This window comes from Planococcus citri, chromosome 2 (assembly GCF_950023065.1).
Source record: "Planococcus citri chromosome 2, ihPlaCitr1.1, whole genome shotgun sequence".
Classification (NCBI taxonomy): domain Eukaryota; kingdom Metazoa; phylum Arthropoda; class Insecta; order Hemiptera; family Pseudococcidae; genus Planococcus; species Planococcus citri.
Genome location: NC_088678.1, coordinates 36,049,769 through 36,066,124, shown reverse-complemented (window position 1 = coordinate 36,066,124; position 16,356 = coordinate 36,049,769). Strand labels below are relative to the sequence as shown.

Sequence of the window (16,356 nt, the reverse complement as noted above, 5' to 3'; positions counted from 1 at the left end):
GCTCCATTAAAAAGAAAGTATACGGTGGCACGAGAAACCAATTTTTAAATTTTTCAAAGATGGTTTTGTTTTTTACTCAGTGTAGCCATAAATCTCGCATAAACGAGGAAATAAATTTATATGAAGTAGCTGCAACGGTTTGGCGGCGACGGTGGCAGTATGAAAACCACTAAGAATGAGAATAAGTAATAAAAAAAAAAGAAACCCGGAATAAAAAGTTATTTAACATAATAAAATTATAGAAAAAATTTAATTCAGCGAAGGCTCGCAGGCGTGAAATTAAAATTTTTCAAGCGAATTAAAACAACGTTTATACAAAATATGGTTTTACTTTTTCTTCGTCTTTTTTTGCACCCCCTTTGCCTACTTATATACGATGCTTCTTTATTCTTTCTGGTTTCTTCGCAATCTACACCGTATATATAAAGCTAGCTATTTAACATCAGCACATACGAAGCGAGTTAGTCGCTACGTTGTACATATATTCGCTGGTATAATATTACGTGTAATTCATCACACTGCAGCCGTATTGCGACTGGCGAGAATTATTTTACACCGCACAAAATCGAGTCATATTTTCTTTTCAATTACCTACATTCATCGTATGTACCTCTGCTTGCTCGTCGTACCTACTCATATACCATGAATACGATTGGAGGTTGCGGCGTTTCGATATATTTCTATTTCTTTTCTCATCAATAGTCTCAGATCTCTGGTATAGATTACCTTTACTCTTTGATAGAACAAGAGAGAGAGAAAAAAAGAGGCCAACTCTCGTATGAAAAATTCTTTTCGTTCGCAATACGTAGGTACCGCTTTTCATGTCGAACTCTTCTATCCCTCAGTTTACTCTACCAACCTTGTCTTCTTCTCACGATAAAAAATCTCTAATGAAACTAAAGCAAACGAAAAAAAAAAAGAAGAAAAAACCAAACGAGGCAAAAAAAAAGAAAAAAAACTCGACGTGAACGAAGCTGCGTGGCTTCGAGATGGAAAAAACTCTCGGAGCTTTCTTTAAAAACTTGTTATAACGTATTATAAGGTTCGAATTAATACAGCAGCTAGGGTTTCTCGCTATCTTTCTCTCTCACTCGGCAATTCGCCGCATCTCTATTCGCAACTTGAACACTTTTAATCCTTAAGCATAAAGTTAAATCTTATCCACTCGGATATGTTTAACGCTTAACTAGTTAATTCCGTCCTATTTCCTTAATACACACCCGGTATAGACTCTCTGTATAAGGGCTTGTTTACATAAAATGAATTTCTCCGGCTTGACGCGGTAGGTAGGTAGGTAGGTAGGTAGGTAGTACGGTGGTGTTTGTAACGCTCTCTTTTGAAATTTTCACCATCTTGAGCAGATACTATCGTCGCATCATCGTCACTTAAATTATACCATCTACCTGCGATTATAACGCCATTCGACGCTCGTCTGTCCATAGCAAATTGTCTTGTTACGTAAGCGCGGTTGCTTGATAAACTTATAATATCTTAAGCTCCTGTACGTCTACCCATTCAATTTAATCGAAGAGTTCAAATGAGCAGTATAACAAGTGGAAGGGGTGACTGAAAAAGGGGGGTTGTGTGTTTTGAGGGCAGTAGCTTGTATAAACATGAATAGAGTAGGTATATAATATAGTTACCCTTAGTTTAGAGAAAGATAGTGTTAGGATTGGCAGTTTAGAAATGTCTGTATAGGTATATTATATACTTCGTCTTGCGTCGTTGAACTTTGCAAAGAATCAATTTAGCTTTAAAATACGATTTGCTTTCAAAAGACAGGTGTAAACCTTACCTTTACTCGTACATGTATATGTGCATCTTTCTCACTTTCGACTGTATAATTCTGTGCGCTAAATTGCGTAATTCAACGTTGACTATCGCCATTTCCCTATATTCCCCTGCTGTTTATTTTAGACGAGAATGTACAAATATCTACATTAGACACATACTACATGTGCCTACCTACTATAGCTAGCCTAACTTACACCTACACGTACACATTGCATAACAACTACATAAATGTTATTTTTCGATTTTTGGCGAACTTTAAGATTTTTAAATTTGTCCTACATTTCTACCAAAAAAAAAAGTGGATCAAATCAAGGTAGGAAGCTTAAATTTGGTCTATAGCCTATTTTGACCTCTCGAATCGGTTGGTGGTAGTTTCGAACTATATTCTGAAACCTCCTGAAGATGTTTGGACCTTCCAGTTCTGGCGAAACAGCCATAAATTGGGTAAAATGAAAAGCTCTTATTAGGTTCGAATGTTTATTATTTTGAACGCATCTAATCGATTCAGGCAGAAATTTTCAAAGACAATTTTTCGCTAATTCAAATTCTAAATTTTCTGTTACGCATCTTTAGCAGTGGTGACACCAAACTGGGCCCCTGAAAGGTTTCAATTTTCAAAATTTTCAAAGATTGTAACGAAAGTAGGTATATTAAAATGAGAAGAATTATTACGCGTGAGGCGAAATTATGAAAAGAAATGGTACACATGACCGAATTGTCCACGCATTTATTACGATAAAACATACACCGAACGTTTCGGCACTACTAGTTGCCTTCATCAGCGGCAGTATAACACTGAGTGCAATTTACAATTACGCAATGTACAGAGAAGATAGAGACGAATACAAAGTACAGAGATAAACTAGGTGATAGGAGACTAGAATAAACGAAACACAAATCTAACCTATGACGAGACGATAAATTTCATTAAAATTGGCCAAATCAGTCCTGAAATTGATAGCGTTTTTGGTCTGATTAATAAAAATACACTCGAGAATACGTCTTTTAAGGGTGTTTTTTTCAAAAGCCAAGATTCTAGTATTCTCAAAATTGAAATTATGACCTGTAGTAGTAGAATGTTCGCAAAGAGCAGTGCAACTTTTGGAATTACGTACATCGTATTTATGCCTGTAAATCCGATTAGATAGGTAGGTACCTGTCTCGCCAATATAAACGCTATCACATTGACTACATTGTATAGAATACACTACATTACTACATTTTAGTTTATCATTTTTATCTTTGAGTCTCGAGTAAAATTTAAATTCATTACTATTACAATTCTTGGCAGCTAGTTTTAGCGAGTCAGTACTGACAATATGTTTAATTCTATTGAAATAACTCCCTATATAAGGTATCGAGAAATACTTAATGTTAGGTTTATCATTACTCATGTCTACATTGTTTAAATTGTGGTTAAAATTACGATGCAAACAGTTAAAGATTTGTTTAGCTATATATTTAGGGAAATTGTTACTTTTGAGAATATTAAAAAATTGAACCTTAATCTCAGTATGAAATTTAGGAGATGTGAGTCTCAGCATACGACTGAGGAGATTTTTAGCTGTGTTGATCTTGTAGTGTTTAGGTTGAAACGAAAGATAATTGATCATACGATACGATTTTGTGGGTTTCCTGTAGTACCTAGTCAAAAATTTATTGTCCTCAGCATTTTTGTAAACAGTGAAATCCAAAAAGTTTATACAATTATTCTGCTCAGTTTCTAAAGTAAATTTAACACGAGTATGAATCGAATTTAAAAAATTGGAAACAGAGTCAATTTCATTTTCCTTAATAACTATGAAACTATCGTCTACATATTTAGTGCAGTACTTGATGTGTTGATTAAAATTATTACGCAGCTTAATAAATATGTCATCAAGTGCAAACTCAGCTAAAATCGGAGATAAAGGACTTCCCATTGGCAGGCCATCGACTTGTAAGTAGATCTTGTTTTTAAAAATGAAATAGCTTCCTTCATAACACAACTCAACAAGTGTGAGAAACTGTGCTTCAGTGAGGTCCGATACTTTGGAAATATCCCCCCATCTGGTTTTAATGGATTCAATGACCAAGGTCTTAGGAATGGAAGTAAACAGAGAGACACCACATCGAATGACACCATTTTCTCAGATGTTTCAAATGTCAAATTTCCGATGGTGTCATTCGATGTGGTGTCTCTGTTTACTTCCATTCCTAAGACCTTGGTCATTGAATCCATTAAAACCAGATGGGGGGATATTTCCAAAGTATCGGACCTCACTGAAGCACAGTTTCTCACACTTGTTGAGTTGTGTTATGAAGGAAGCTATTTCAGTTTTAAAAACAAGATCTACTTACAAGTCGATGGCCTGCCAATGGGAAGTCCTTTATCTCCGATTTTAGCTGAGTTTGCACTTGATGACATATTTATTAAGCTGCGTAATAATTTTAATCAACACATCAAGTACTGCACTAAATATGTAGACGATAGTTTCATAGTTATTAAGGAAAATGAAATTGACTCTGTTTCCAATTTTTTAAATTCGATTCATACTCGTGTTAAATTTACTTTAGAAACTGAGCAGAATAATTGTATAAACTTTTTGGATTTCACTGTTTACAAAAATGCTGAGGACAATAAATTTTTGACTAGGTACTACAGGAAACCCACAAAATCGTATCGTATGATCAATTATCTTTCGTTTCAACCTAAACACTACAAGATCAACACAGCTAAAAATCTCCTCAGTCGTATGCTGAGACTCACATCTCCTAAATTTCATACTGAGATTAAGGTTCAATTTTTTAATATTCTCAAAAGTAACAATTTCCCTAAATATATAGCTAAACAAATCTTTAACTGTTTGCATCGTAATTTTAACCACAATTTAAACAATGTAGACATGAGTAATGATAAACCTAACATTAAGTATTTCTCGATACCTTATATAGGGAGTTATTTCAATAGAATTAAACATATTGTCAGTACTGACTCGCTAAAACTAGCTGCCAAGAATTGTAATAGTAATAAATTTAAATTTTACTCGAGACTCAAAGATAAAAATGATAAACTAAAATGTAGTAATGTAGTGTATTCTATACAATGTAGTCAATGTGATAGCGTTTATATTGGCGAGACAGGTACCTACCTATCTAATCGGATTTACAGGCATAAATACGATGTACGTAATTCCAAAAGTTGCACTGCTCTTTGCGAACATTCTACTACTACAGGTCATAATTTCAATTTTGAGAATACTAGAATCTTGGCTTTTGAAAAAAACACCCTTAAAAGACGTATTCTCGAGTGTATTTTTATTAATCAGACCAAAAACGCTATCAATTTCAGGACTGATTTGGCCAATTTTAATGAAATTTATCGTCTCGTCATAGGTTAGATTTGTGTTTCGTTTATTCTAGTCTCCTATCACCTAGTTTATCTCTGTACTTTGTATTCGTCTCTATCTTCTCTGTACATTGCGTAATTGTAAATTGCACTCAGTGTTATACTGCCGCTGATGAAGGCAACTAGTAGTGCCGAAACGTTCGGTGTATGTTTTATCGTAATAAATGCGTGGACAATTCGGTCATGTGTACGAAAGTAGGTATGGAATTGTGGGAAATCTGAAAACCCCAGATCTTAAAATTTCATCAACTCTAAATAAATTGACAAAGATTTTTGAAAATCTACACATACCAAAATTGGTCAAAGTGGTCATCTGTACACGATAAATCTTAGTTTGTAGATGCTGAATTACTCTTTTAGGTTCCATGTTACCTGCGAAAATTTTCTCAAAACTGAAGAATTTCAAGAATCCACGTGCAATCTCCAAAATGGCTCGAAACCACCTTTATTTATGGCCCACATTTTTTGAAAAAACTGAGAAAGGACCTGCCTAGAGTGCTTTTTGGTAAAATTTCAAAAAATCAAATTCGAGAAAAATTGACCAACATTTTTGAAACTTGACCATGGTGGACGCCTTTAGGATGACTTCAGAAGAGGATTTGATATTTTTTTCAACCTTCAGGAGCACTTGAGGAGGAGGCAAAAATACAAATTTGAATTCGTGAAAACTCACCAAAAAATCTGAAAGTGAATTTCAGCACACGGAATTTGTTCTGGTGGCTAAGGGGGAGAGGGAGGGGGAGTGAAATCATGAAAAATATGATTCGAATCATGGATCAAAAAAGGTCTCAAAATTTGGTTGTAATTTCGAATAAATCGCTTGCCAGATTATTGAAAATTACTAAAAAATTGATCAAGTATCTGCAAAATCGATTGATGATTTGCCAAAAATGCGGAAAGCACCAATAAAAATAGTTGAATTGGCCTCACACTTATTGAAAATTGCCATAAATCAATGAAAACTCCAGCATTATTCAGCCACGTTTTGTAAAATTATATAAAAATTTGCTGAAAATGCAATAAAAATAATACTCGGTTAAAATTACCAGAAAATTGATGAAACCAAGAAAAAAATTGAGAGAAAACATTTCAAAAGTACTGAAGGTAAAAAAAAAATGTTTAAAATATTACGAAAAATTTATTCAAAATAATTATCGAAATGGAATGAAATGGTAAAAAAATGTCACGAAGACCAACATTTAATGAAATGTCTGGTATCTTGAGTGAAATCTTAGAAAAGTTGTACATATGATAAATTGATGAAAAAACAGAACAAGATGAAACAAACTCTACAAAAATTGCTTGAAATTTTGTTGAAAATATTCGTAGTTGCGGAGGACTTCGATAGGCAAGTCAAGTTTTGAAATTTGATAAACTAGCAGGCATCGTAGGGGGTCACTTTTATAGTGACTTAGTCACTTTTTTCACGAAAAGTCACTTTTGGTTACTTATTTTTTCATCAAAAAGTCACTATATGGTCACTTTTCTTCCAAAAGTCACTTTTTTGAATTTTTTTCCGTTTTTTAAACAAAAAAAAATCGTTTTTCATCCGAATTATCTTTTTTGTACTCATTTTCAAAGGATTTTATGCGAAATTTCTTTATTAAACAATTTCAGAATTTTAAAAACACAAATTACTTTTCAAAACATCAATTTTCGAAAGCTTTTGCCCTCGCTTTGCTCGGGTTTGTTTTCTTTTCTTTTTCAAAATAAAGATTGAAATTTATTTTTTTTAAAATCAAGTTCTGAAGCCAAAAAATGAACCTCTCACATGCCCCTCAAAATACAAATTTTCAAGAGCTTTCGCCTTCGATTAATAGTCAGGTCTTTTTTCATTTTCAAAATCAACTTCCTTCAAAAAAATATCATTCAAATTCTGAAATTTTAAATTCATCCCATAACATATCTAGGTACCCCGTACGGAAAAAAACCATGGTTGACTATACGAAAAATCATAGTATAGTAACTATAGTATTTTCGCGACTATAGTTACTATAGTAAATCATAGTATAGTATAGTTCAGTGTAGTACCAAAATTTTAGGTAAAAAATTGCGTTAAAACACTGATAATGAAATGTCCATTGATAAATTGTGTATTTTCAGGCATTGTAAGCTAATAAAATTTCAAAAAAATGAAAAAAAAATTTCAAAAAATTGTGGCCCTACCGGGGCTCGATCCACCGACCCACACATCACGCAACATACGTTTGTTTTACCGTCCGTCTAACCCACTCGGCCAAGTCGCTACTTATGGAGAGAGGGTTTATTTGTGTATATATTCTATACTTTTAGCCTTTTAGGTCTGGACTTAGTAATTAATTTTCAACTTTTTGATTTTTTTTTTTTTTTAATGATACGTTTTTGAAAGTTGATAAAAATTATTTTGAATACCATATGATGAATAGTTTTAGATAAATTAAATAAGTGATTTATTTGGGTAGGTATGTAATATGAATTATTAGGCTGCACTTGGAAAAAAAAACTCAGCTAAAATTTTGGTATAGTGTGATGATTTTTTTTTAAAAATTAATTTCATTTTTCCAAAATACCCGATGAAAATGTTTTAATATTTTAATTTTCATCTTTAAAATTTTTTACACTTGCAGGTTTATGGAGCAAAGTCCTTCAAAAACCTACAAAAAAATGATCGGATCTGAATTTGGATATAAAATGTGTGTCGATTTTTTTCCAACAAATTGTGTCATAAATACTCATGTCCTCAAATAAAAAAACGTGTTCCTCTTTAAATTTAAAAAAAAATGATTTTCACTGTAATTTTTACAAAATTTTTGCGAAATTCTTATTTTATAGGTAGTTACTATAGTTGACTACGAAAATTTTCATAGTTAGTATTGTTGACTATGAAAATTTTTGTAGTTTCTATAGTTGACTACAACTTACTATGTTGACCACAAAAATTTATCGTAGTAACTATAGTTCACTATGAAAATTTTTGTAGTTACTATAGTTGACTAAGATGTACTATAGTTGACTACAAAAATTTGCATGGTAACTATAGTTGACTTTAGTCAACCATAGTATTTTTCCGTACGGGACATACTTGATCGATTAATTTTTATATTTAAGAAAGAAAGACATATTCGAGATTTTGTCGTTATTTTATACAAGAATGTCGTGCATTTTTTAAAAATCTGTCGTTGACTGCTGTCGGGCGACTTTTTAATTTCCGTCGCTGATTTTTTTATGTTGTCGTGCAATTTTTATATGGTCGCTGAATAAACTTATTTCGTCGTTCAACTTTTTTTTGGTCGTTCAATTCTCATGTGGCCGGGCATTATATTACTTTGTCGTGAAAACTACCTTTTTTCGTCGTTGAAACACCCTAAACTGTCGTGCCGATAAATCCTACCCAAAATAAACTAAGTACTCGTTCTTACATTTAAAAAAAAAAAACGGATTTTCCGGTGGGGCTAGGCGGGAGAATAAAGTAATAGTTTTTAGGTGAAATATTATTGAACATTTTTTTGCTTTTGTTTTTTGATTTTTTGCTCTCCTGAACGCTGGAATTGCAAAAAAATTGGTCACTGTTTTAAAGTCACTAAAATCACTTTTTTTTAGAAAAATTTGGCTACGATGCCTGAATTAGGCATCTTCAAACTTGACCTTCTGGTAAAATGTAGTAAAAAAAAGCCCAAATATCAAACAAATTGTGAAAAATTACTAAAAATTGTTCAAATATTATCAAACAAATTTGAAAGAAAATTTGAAAATACATGAAGTAGCACAAAAAACAACAATAAATTTAGCGCAAAAAGTTCGAAAAAATTACCAAAAATAATTGACGTGTTTACAAATGTCAAGAATTTAATGAAACATCTAAAATTGAGCAAAATTTTGTCAATAAAATTGATTAAAAGTATAAAAATGAGGAATCAAATTTGGTAAAAATTGCACGAAGCATCATGAAATCACACAAAAACTGTGAAATTGGTATGAAAATGCTCATGATGAAATTTTGATAATTTTTTGAAACTCAGTTTAAAGGCGATAAAAGCATCTCAAAATTCTAGTAAAATGTATCATGTTCTTGAAACGAGAGTGATTCATGGCTCATTATGAATCAAGAATCACGGCTTTAAAAAAAATAACTGGAATTGTGAATCATGATTCAAATCGTCCTCAACTTTGCTGCTGAGGTACTTCTATTTTAATTTTTTTTTTCACCACTTTCAATTTTAATTCCTGTGACAAAATGCGAGTGATATGTGAAAAAAACTGTTAATTTTTTATTTGAAAATAATGAAAATCTGGAAATTTAGAAGCAAATTTTCGAGCATTGATAAAGAGAAAAAATGAACAACTCTTGACTCAAATTTACTCGTGATTTGTGTACCTACATACCTATGTATTTGTTGAAGGGTAGAGGGAGAGGGAATTTGGAGAAACATCTTGTATCCAAAAAATATTAAATACATATTTGAACTCACCAGGTATTCTGGAATTAGTACTTCATGAGTGGATGTCCGAATAAAAGTACCTACCAGTTAAAACCTCGCCACCGTTCATTTCCACCTTTTTTTTTTTTTTTTTAATTTCATGATATGGAGAGCACTTGGAATGAAAGGGAAGTAGAGGGAAGGGGAGGAAAAAAGACCACGTTGAAACACATTTAAATTGATAATACCTGCACATTCGATATGCCATTTTACTTTCAAACTCTATTAAAATTGTGATCGAAACTGGAAACCAATGAAACCATATAGTTGCGGTTGTCGTAAGAAAATAAATCCATAAAAAAATTTCCTGCTATATAGAGTAGAACAGTTGACGTATATATCCGCCCTATAACAATCCGACATCTAAAACTTGAACCGTACTTGAAAATGCAATACGGTAATTACCTTGTGTACCGACTGACCTCTTCGCTACAGCCAGCACGTCGCACTCGTCTATGGTATTTCACCGCAGCAGTATCCATCTGGCCAAATCATGAGCGCAATTTACAACGCATTAAGACGTCCGACGAATAATTTACATTCGCGTTAAAATGGCTTTATTTGAAAAAAACACCCGAGTCAACAAAAATCGCCGTTAATAGATAGGTAACGAATGATATCATGCAACTCGCACAACACGCGATTCTGCGAGCGAGTGGAACGTCAGCGAGAGGGGATAAGAAAATTCGTAGAATTAATTTCTTCGTGTTTTTTTATTCTTTTCTTTTTCTGTAGGTACATAAAAATACCTTTCGTTGTTATTTTATTCCTAATTTTCTTCTTCTACATGGCTATACTTAAACTAACTGCTGCGTGAAGAATGCATTGTATAACAAGATAAACTCTCCCTTTCACTGGATAGGTAGGTGCATTTGGTTTTCATAATTCAGACGCGACAATAAAGAAATTACGCTCTCGATTAATAACCTCTCTCGCCAACCAGTGAGGTACCCGGCATCGCCACGTGTTTAATGATGAAAAATACCGAGGGTTGGAATTGGAAAGCCACCGAGAGAAAGAGAGAAAGAAGTGTCCATAATTCGCGCGCAAAAAAAACATAACCAACAACATCGTAATTCTGCAAATTTATGAACGGTAAAATACGAAACTGTGGGGTAATTTTACATTTCAAAGAACATACCCTTCCTGGTATTATTGCATTATTGCTATAATAAAATTCCTTTTGTTTTTGTTGTTAGGTTTCTCTCAAAAGAACGACCATGAGTCGCGATAAAAGCTTACTTTTGACCTTTAAGACGAATTTTTCGCTAGTTTTTTTTGCTTTCATATTTTTATTTTATTTTTGAAGCGATGACGCTTATCTATCGATGGTCAAACGCGCCTTGAATGATATTCGTTTATGAAACGGATCAAAAGCATAGGGTATGTAATGCGACGATATTGATGGCTCAATTTTTTTCGTCATTTTCCTTTTTGCTAACCGAAGCTCTTTTTTTCTTAGTCGCGTAGGTAGGAGAAAAGAAGTACGTATCTAAACTTTTGAAATTTTTTCACTCGGTGACATGAAATTTGAAATTTTGGATGCTCGAATTTGATTTTGGAATTTTCCAATTTTATGAACCTTCTTGGTAGAAAAAGAAAAGATACGGCTAATCTCTTGGCAACGAGTACGAAAAAAAATTGAAAACCAAGACGAACCGTAGGCCTGTCGTCGGTAGGGATAAATTTTATCTTCAAACCTTGAAAAAATTCAAAAGAAAGCGAAGGAGGCTGAATGCGGGTGTAAGTATGCAACCTCGAAAAGTTTTCATACAGCCTTAATTGTTTTGTTTTGCACTTGACTGAAGGTAAAAAGCGATTTAATTTTTTCGGTGTAGGATTTTACCTACTACTCTCTATTCAGCGAAGAATGAAAAAAACATTTAGGTATATCTACTTTTTGAAACTTATCGTTTCTATACTTTTTATTATAATTTTTCACTTCATCAATGAGGAATTACTGCGTAGAATATTAGGGGAAAAAATAAGTAAAATTCTTCAAAAAGAATTGTAAGTAAGAAAGGTTAACAATCGAATTTTTCGACCATTCGGACATCAATTTCGTTCCTTTTTTTTGACCACTCAAGCCTGTAAATTTCAAAGACCTGATAAAAAAAACTGTACCTACCCAGTTTTTAAAAAAATAAATGGAGAATTCAAAATCATTTAGAAATCAGGAAAAATCACAGAGAAATCATTCAACACTTGTAAAAAAGAATATCAGGATTTCCAATTTCGATCAAGATTTCAAGAAATTTTGAATATAAAATATGTACAAGACTTTGAATTTTTCAATTTACTACGAACGAAGTCATTTTGAAAATAAATCCAATTGTAAGTGCTTAATTTTTGTGATTTTAAAATTAATTCTCTTGCTCTAATCGACTCTCACTTTGCCTATTTGAAATGTATGTAATTGAGGGGCTTCGTGGAAAAGGGGCCTTAGTTAATTTTTTTTCACTGATTTTTACAACTTCAAATACCTAGACTTAAAATTTTTTTCTATGAGCAAATATTTTCCAATTCGTTTTTTTTTTCATGGAAGAACACTTCAATATAACCGAATATGGTTGAATTGATAAAAAAATAATTTTGAATATATTCAGAATTGTAAAAATTAAATAAACAAAAAAAATTCTCTAAGGCCTCTTTTCCATGGAACCCCTCAATTTCAACGAGTCAAAAGCAGGGTTGCCAACTGCTGTAGTCGAATATACGAAAGCTGTATTTCATGTTGAGTAATAACAAATTGCTAGGTACTTACATTATGATACCATGTGATTGAGGTAACTGCTGGATTTGCATTTACTATGCATTCTAGGGTCACGTTATCGCCTTCTTTTACTTTATTAAAATTGTGTGCTGAACGTAGAATGATACTCGTAATTGGTCGATCTGAAAAACAAAAAAAAAAACAAAAAAATTGAAAAATGAATAATTTATATCTAAGAATTATTTGATCGTTCCAAGGCGAGAAAACTAGAGAACTAGGTACCATTCTTTTTGATTTTTTTTTTTTTTGACTTTTTGAGCCAACTAACTCTCACATTTTATTAGACTTTAAAAAACTTGTAAAAAATTGATCAATTTTCAATTTGAGTGTAAATATTTCAACTTTACAATAATTTTAGTTTGACTCTGACTTTAAAAAACTTGGAAATAGGTAACGTTAAACTCAAAAACGATTTTCTGACGTTTTATCGGACTTCTCTTTTTATTATTTTGGAATTCTTTTCCTTGGAGAGGAAACTTTACCCCTCCAAATTTTTGAAAGTTTTGGCGTATATCTAACTAAGAACTCTCTAAATTTGAAACAGTGAAATTTCACTAATTCAGTAAATTTTTTTACTGTTTTGCAGTAAAAAACTACTGCTTTTAAGAAGCCAAAATGTCGTGACTGCTAAGCAGTGAAATTTTACTGTTTCAAATTTAGAGAGAAGAGCATGGAAGGCAACAAGGAAAATTTACGAAAATATTTTCCAATTTAATCTTCTCTTCCTACCTATTCTCCCCCTTTCCCATTGAAAATTTCTCCAATAGAATTTTTTAAAATAAATAAATCCTCAAGGATTTACCACCATTTTTCAATTTATTAAACATTTATCTATTTATTAATTTTTTTCTCATTCACGAAGTTGAATGAACGCATCATTGTCATTGATATTTAAAATCATTTCAAAAAGCAATTTTTTTTTTTAAACAAAGAGTACGAAATTCTAGCTTAGATATCCATAGTTTATTCGTGCGTTCTTTTTTTCAATATAATTTTCAGTCCATGTTTTTTCAGACCTTTGAAAATTTTTTTGCGTTTAGCTGCTAAAGACCAATAGTGATGATACGAAAGACTTCAGGGAAGAAAATACTCAAGACATAACAAACACTGTTTCAGCGAGAAAGTAAAAATATTAAAAATAATCCTCAAAAATAAATTTTCCAAGCCTATAATATGATACAAATATTGAAATTTTGTTTAAAGCCAAATTTTCAAATTTCACAATGTGTATTTTTGAATTTGTATTACGCTTCTATCAACAACATCGAACGAAGAATTTAATTTAAAACGAATCACGAAGAAAATCTAATTCGCCAACATTACTAAAATTCTAAGAAAAGTTGGAAAATTTTCAATATTTTTCCAAGAGCAAGGCTGCCATTTTTTTATTTTTTTTATTCGACGCTATGCCATACAATTCAAAGTGTACCTACGAATCTCGTGATAAATAAATATTCTTGCTGAAGGGCGCAGTCGAAAACGGCACGTGAAATATGGAAAATGCTCGTAGAAATAAAAAAAATTTATTATGTAAAATACACTCTTCTACCACGTGGATATCTTACCTACCTAGCGCTTACCTACTTAATTTCCTTCGATACCTACAAAAAAACTCCTAAGGGAACAGATCAGTTTGGAATTTTGGTATTTATTGGATTCTTTCGTGCGAGTTCTCAAAATTTTGTCGACGAATACATAAATAGGTACCTACTTACATCAGCGAAGTGATCGTTATATTAACGATGAGATGGTAATATGAGAGAGGAGGGGGGCGGGCGATGCAGACTACTCACTTGTGAAAAGAAATATGCGTATTGAAAAAAAAGATAGGTACTTACAGTGCACTTGTAGAATTTTTTTATCTTCTAAATAATATTCTGGAAATTTTTCGTTTTCGCATCGGCAAAAAAGATCCTTATCGTTGAATGATGATTCTGCTCTGATTGTCAATTTACTCGTTGTCTTATTCTTGGTATGCATCAACTGCAAAATGTAATCAGAAAGAAATAAGGTAAAAATTACAGCAATTTTGAAGTAGAGTGGACCGATTACATGAGAATTTAAATTAATCAAATCAAAAAGAAAGCATCAAATATTTTTGGGGGCTCTTCCTCCCCCTTTCTAATTTTATATCACACTCTCGGTGAAGAATATATGCTGTAATCTTTCAGCTGACTAGTTGAAATAAAAATATAAAAAGAATCGTTCTGCCCGGCAATAAAGGATTACCGATCATCGAACGAGAACGTAGCATAATACGATTTTGGAAAACTCGTTGCTCGTTCGTCGTTCCAGCCGACCAAATTGGTATAAAAAATTAAATTTCTATAATACCCCGGAGACTTGGGGGCGAAACATCGAGATATCGGTGAAATTTCCACAGCACAGGGTAAGAGAGGCAAGCATATCGTAGTCTATCGTAGTACATGTTGAGTAGAGTAGAGTAAACGGATGTCGAAACGTATTACCGTAATGGCCGCTGATCTAATAGGTTCTCCGTCTAATAACCACGAAATACTGGCCAGAGGATTGGATCCGAAACATTCGCACAGAAATGAAAACGATTCGCCATCTTTCAAGATATTATTACCGTTCAACATTAAAACAGCTAATGGTTTAACTGTAACAAAACAAACAGAGAAAAAAAAGGCACGGTTTTAATTTATTAAATATAAAAGTATTAAGGCGTTTAATGGACGAACAATTGAGCTCAGGTAATTTTTTAAGTGTCTGCGAGGCGAAGCTGTCTTGTTCAATGAATCGAATTAAGAGCTTTTCGCGCCCATCTTTTTCGTCTCCACCAACACGTGTTCTACTGTTTTAAAACATTTTCGGGCGTTTTTCCCCCCATGAGATGGACAGGTACTGGCGATGAATTAATTGGTGTACTTCCATTATAAAAAGGTGCTTCATCTCTCTTCTTTCACGAGCCAAAAAAAATGCTGCGAATCTTTCGTCCACTGTCACCCTTTTCCCTCCTTTCCTGCTTTATGTGTACACGATAAACGTTGCTCATTTCGTAAAAGTCACCTCATGCTGACGGAGGGATGGTCTTTTTAAAAAGTCAATATGTTTACCTATACCTATTTTAGTAAATCCCGTTATTAATGTCTATTGTGTCGAGCATAATATTATTCCAACGTGTAGTTGATATTTAGCTCGTTGCAAGGCTTAGCTATTTTCGCCCCGTTCTTACGTCGATTTTTGTGTTGTTTTTTTTTTGCCACGATGCGACGAGTTTTTTTTTCTCAGATGTTGACTCTGGGGAAAACGTGACTTTCAATGGAGGGAGTTGTGAGTAAGACGATGAAAGCGTGGTGTTATTTTGATAACTATAGTGTTTTGTTTCAAATTGTGTGTGGGATGGGTGGTTTTGTTTGAGTGGAAGACGAAGAGATAAGGTGTGAAGAGAGGAGGAAAAGAAGTTTGTAATCTTCAATTTTTGATCAAGAGAAAAATTGTTTAAAAAATGTTCACCAATTGGATTGTCTGTTAAGCATTAGGTTTTGAGAGGATTGACTTAAATCGAAAACATAATTTGAAGTACATATACCTCATCAGTATGAAACTGTGAAAATTAAACTTCGACATTTATGTACTTAGTTCCAAAAAGATCATTTCACTCAAGCAAAAATAGAATGATTAGATATAGTCCTTACAAAACATTAAAATGATTTCTTGAAAAAGTCGAGGCTAAAAAAATATGATTAAAACCATGAAAAGCTGACGAAAAATCATGTTAATATTTCATTATTCATTTCAGCAGATAACTATGTAGAAGTTGTATACGTATATCGTGCTCATTTTTTACCTTACCTATTTGTATTTATGCCCTCTCTTCTTCCAACCTGGAAACTAATCCAGTGCAGTAATGTTGCGATCAGATCAATTCTCACAATTTTTCTGTCAATTATTTTAATCGAATCAAGGTGAACTGTGATTTT

At 32.7% G+C, this 16,356-nt stretch overlaps 2 protein-coding genes across 3 annotated transcripts in view; both read right to left on the bottom strand.

Moving 5' to 3' along the window:
* LOC135835591 (uncharacterized) overlaps positions 1 to 16,356 on the bottom strand; it is a 309,298-nt gene that overhangs the window by 97,571 nt on the left and 195,371 nt on the right. The window lies entirely within an intron of this gene.
* Positions 1 to 16,356, bottom strand: part of LOC135835590 (hemicentin-1-like) — a 168,874-nt gene that overhangs the window by 56,339 nt on the left and 96,179 nt on the right. For both annotated transcript variants that reach the window (XM_065349924.1, XM_065349925.1), the window contains exons 6-8: positions 14,881 to 15,032; positions 14,251 to 14,395; positions 12,404 to 12,534 (exon numbers count right to left, since the gene is read on the bottom strand). In XM_065349924.1, coding sequence (XP_065205996.1) covers positions 12,404 to 12,534; positions 14,251 to 14,395; positions 14,881 to 15,032 — 428 coding nt within the window. The remainder of the gene's footprint in view (positions 1 to 12,403; positions 12,535 to 14,250; positions 14,396 to 14,880; positions 15,033 to 16,356) is intronic.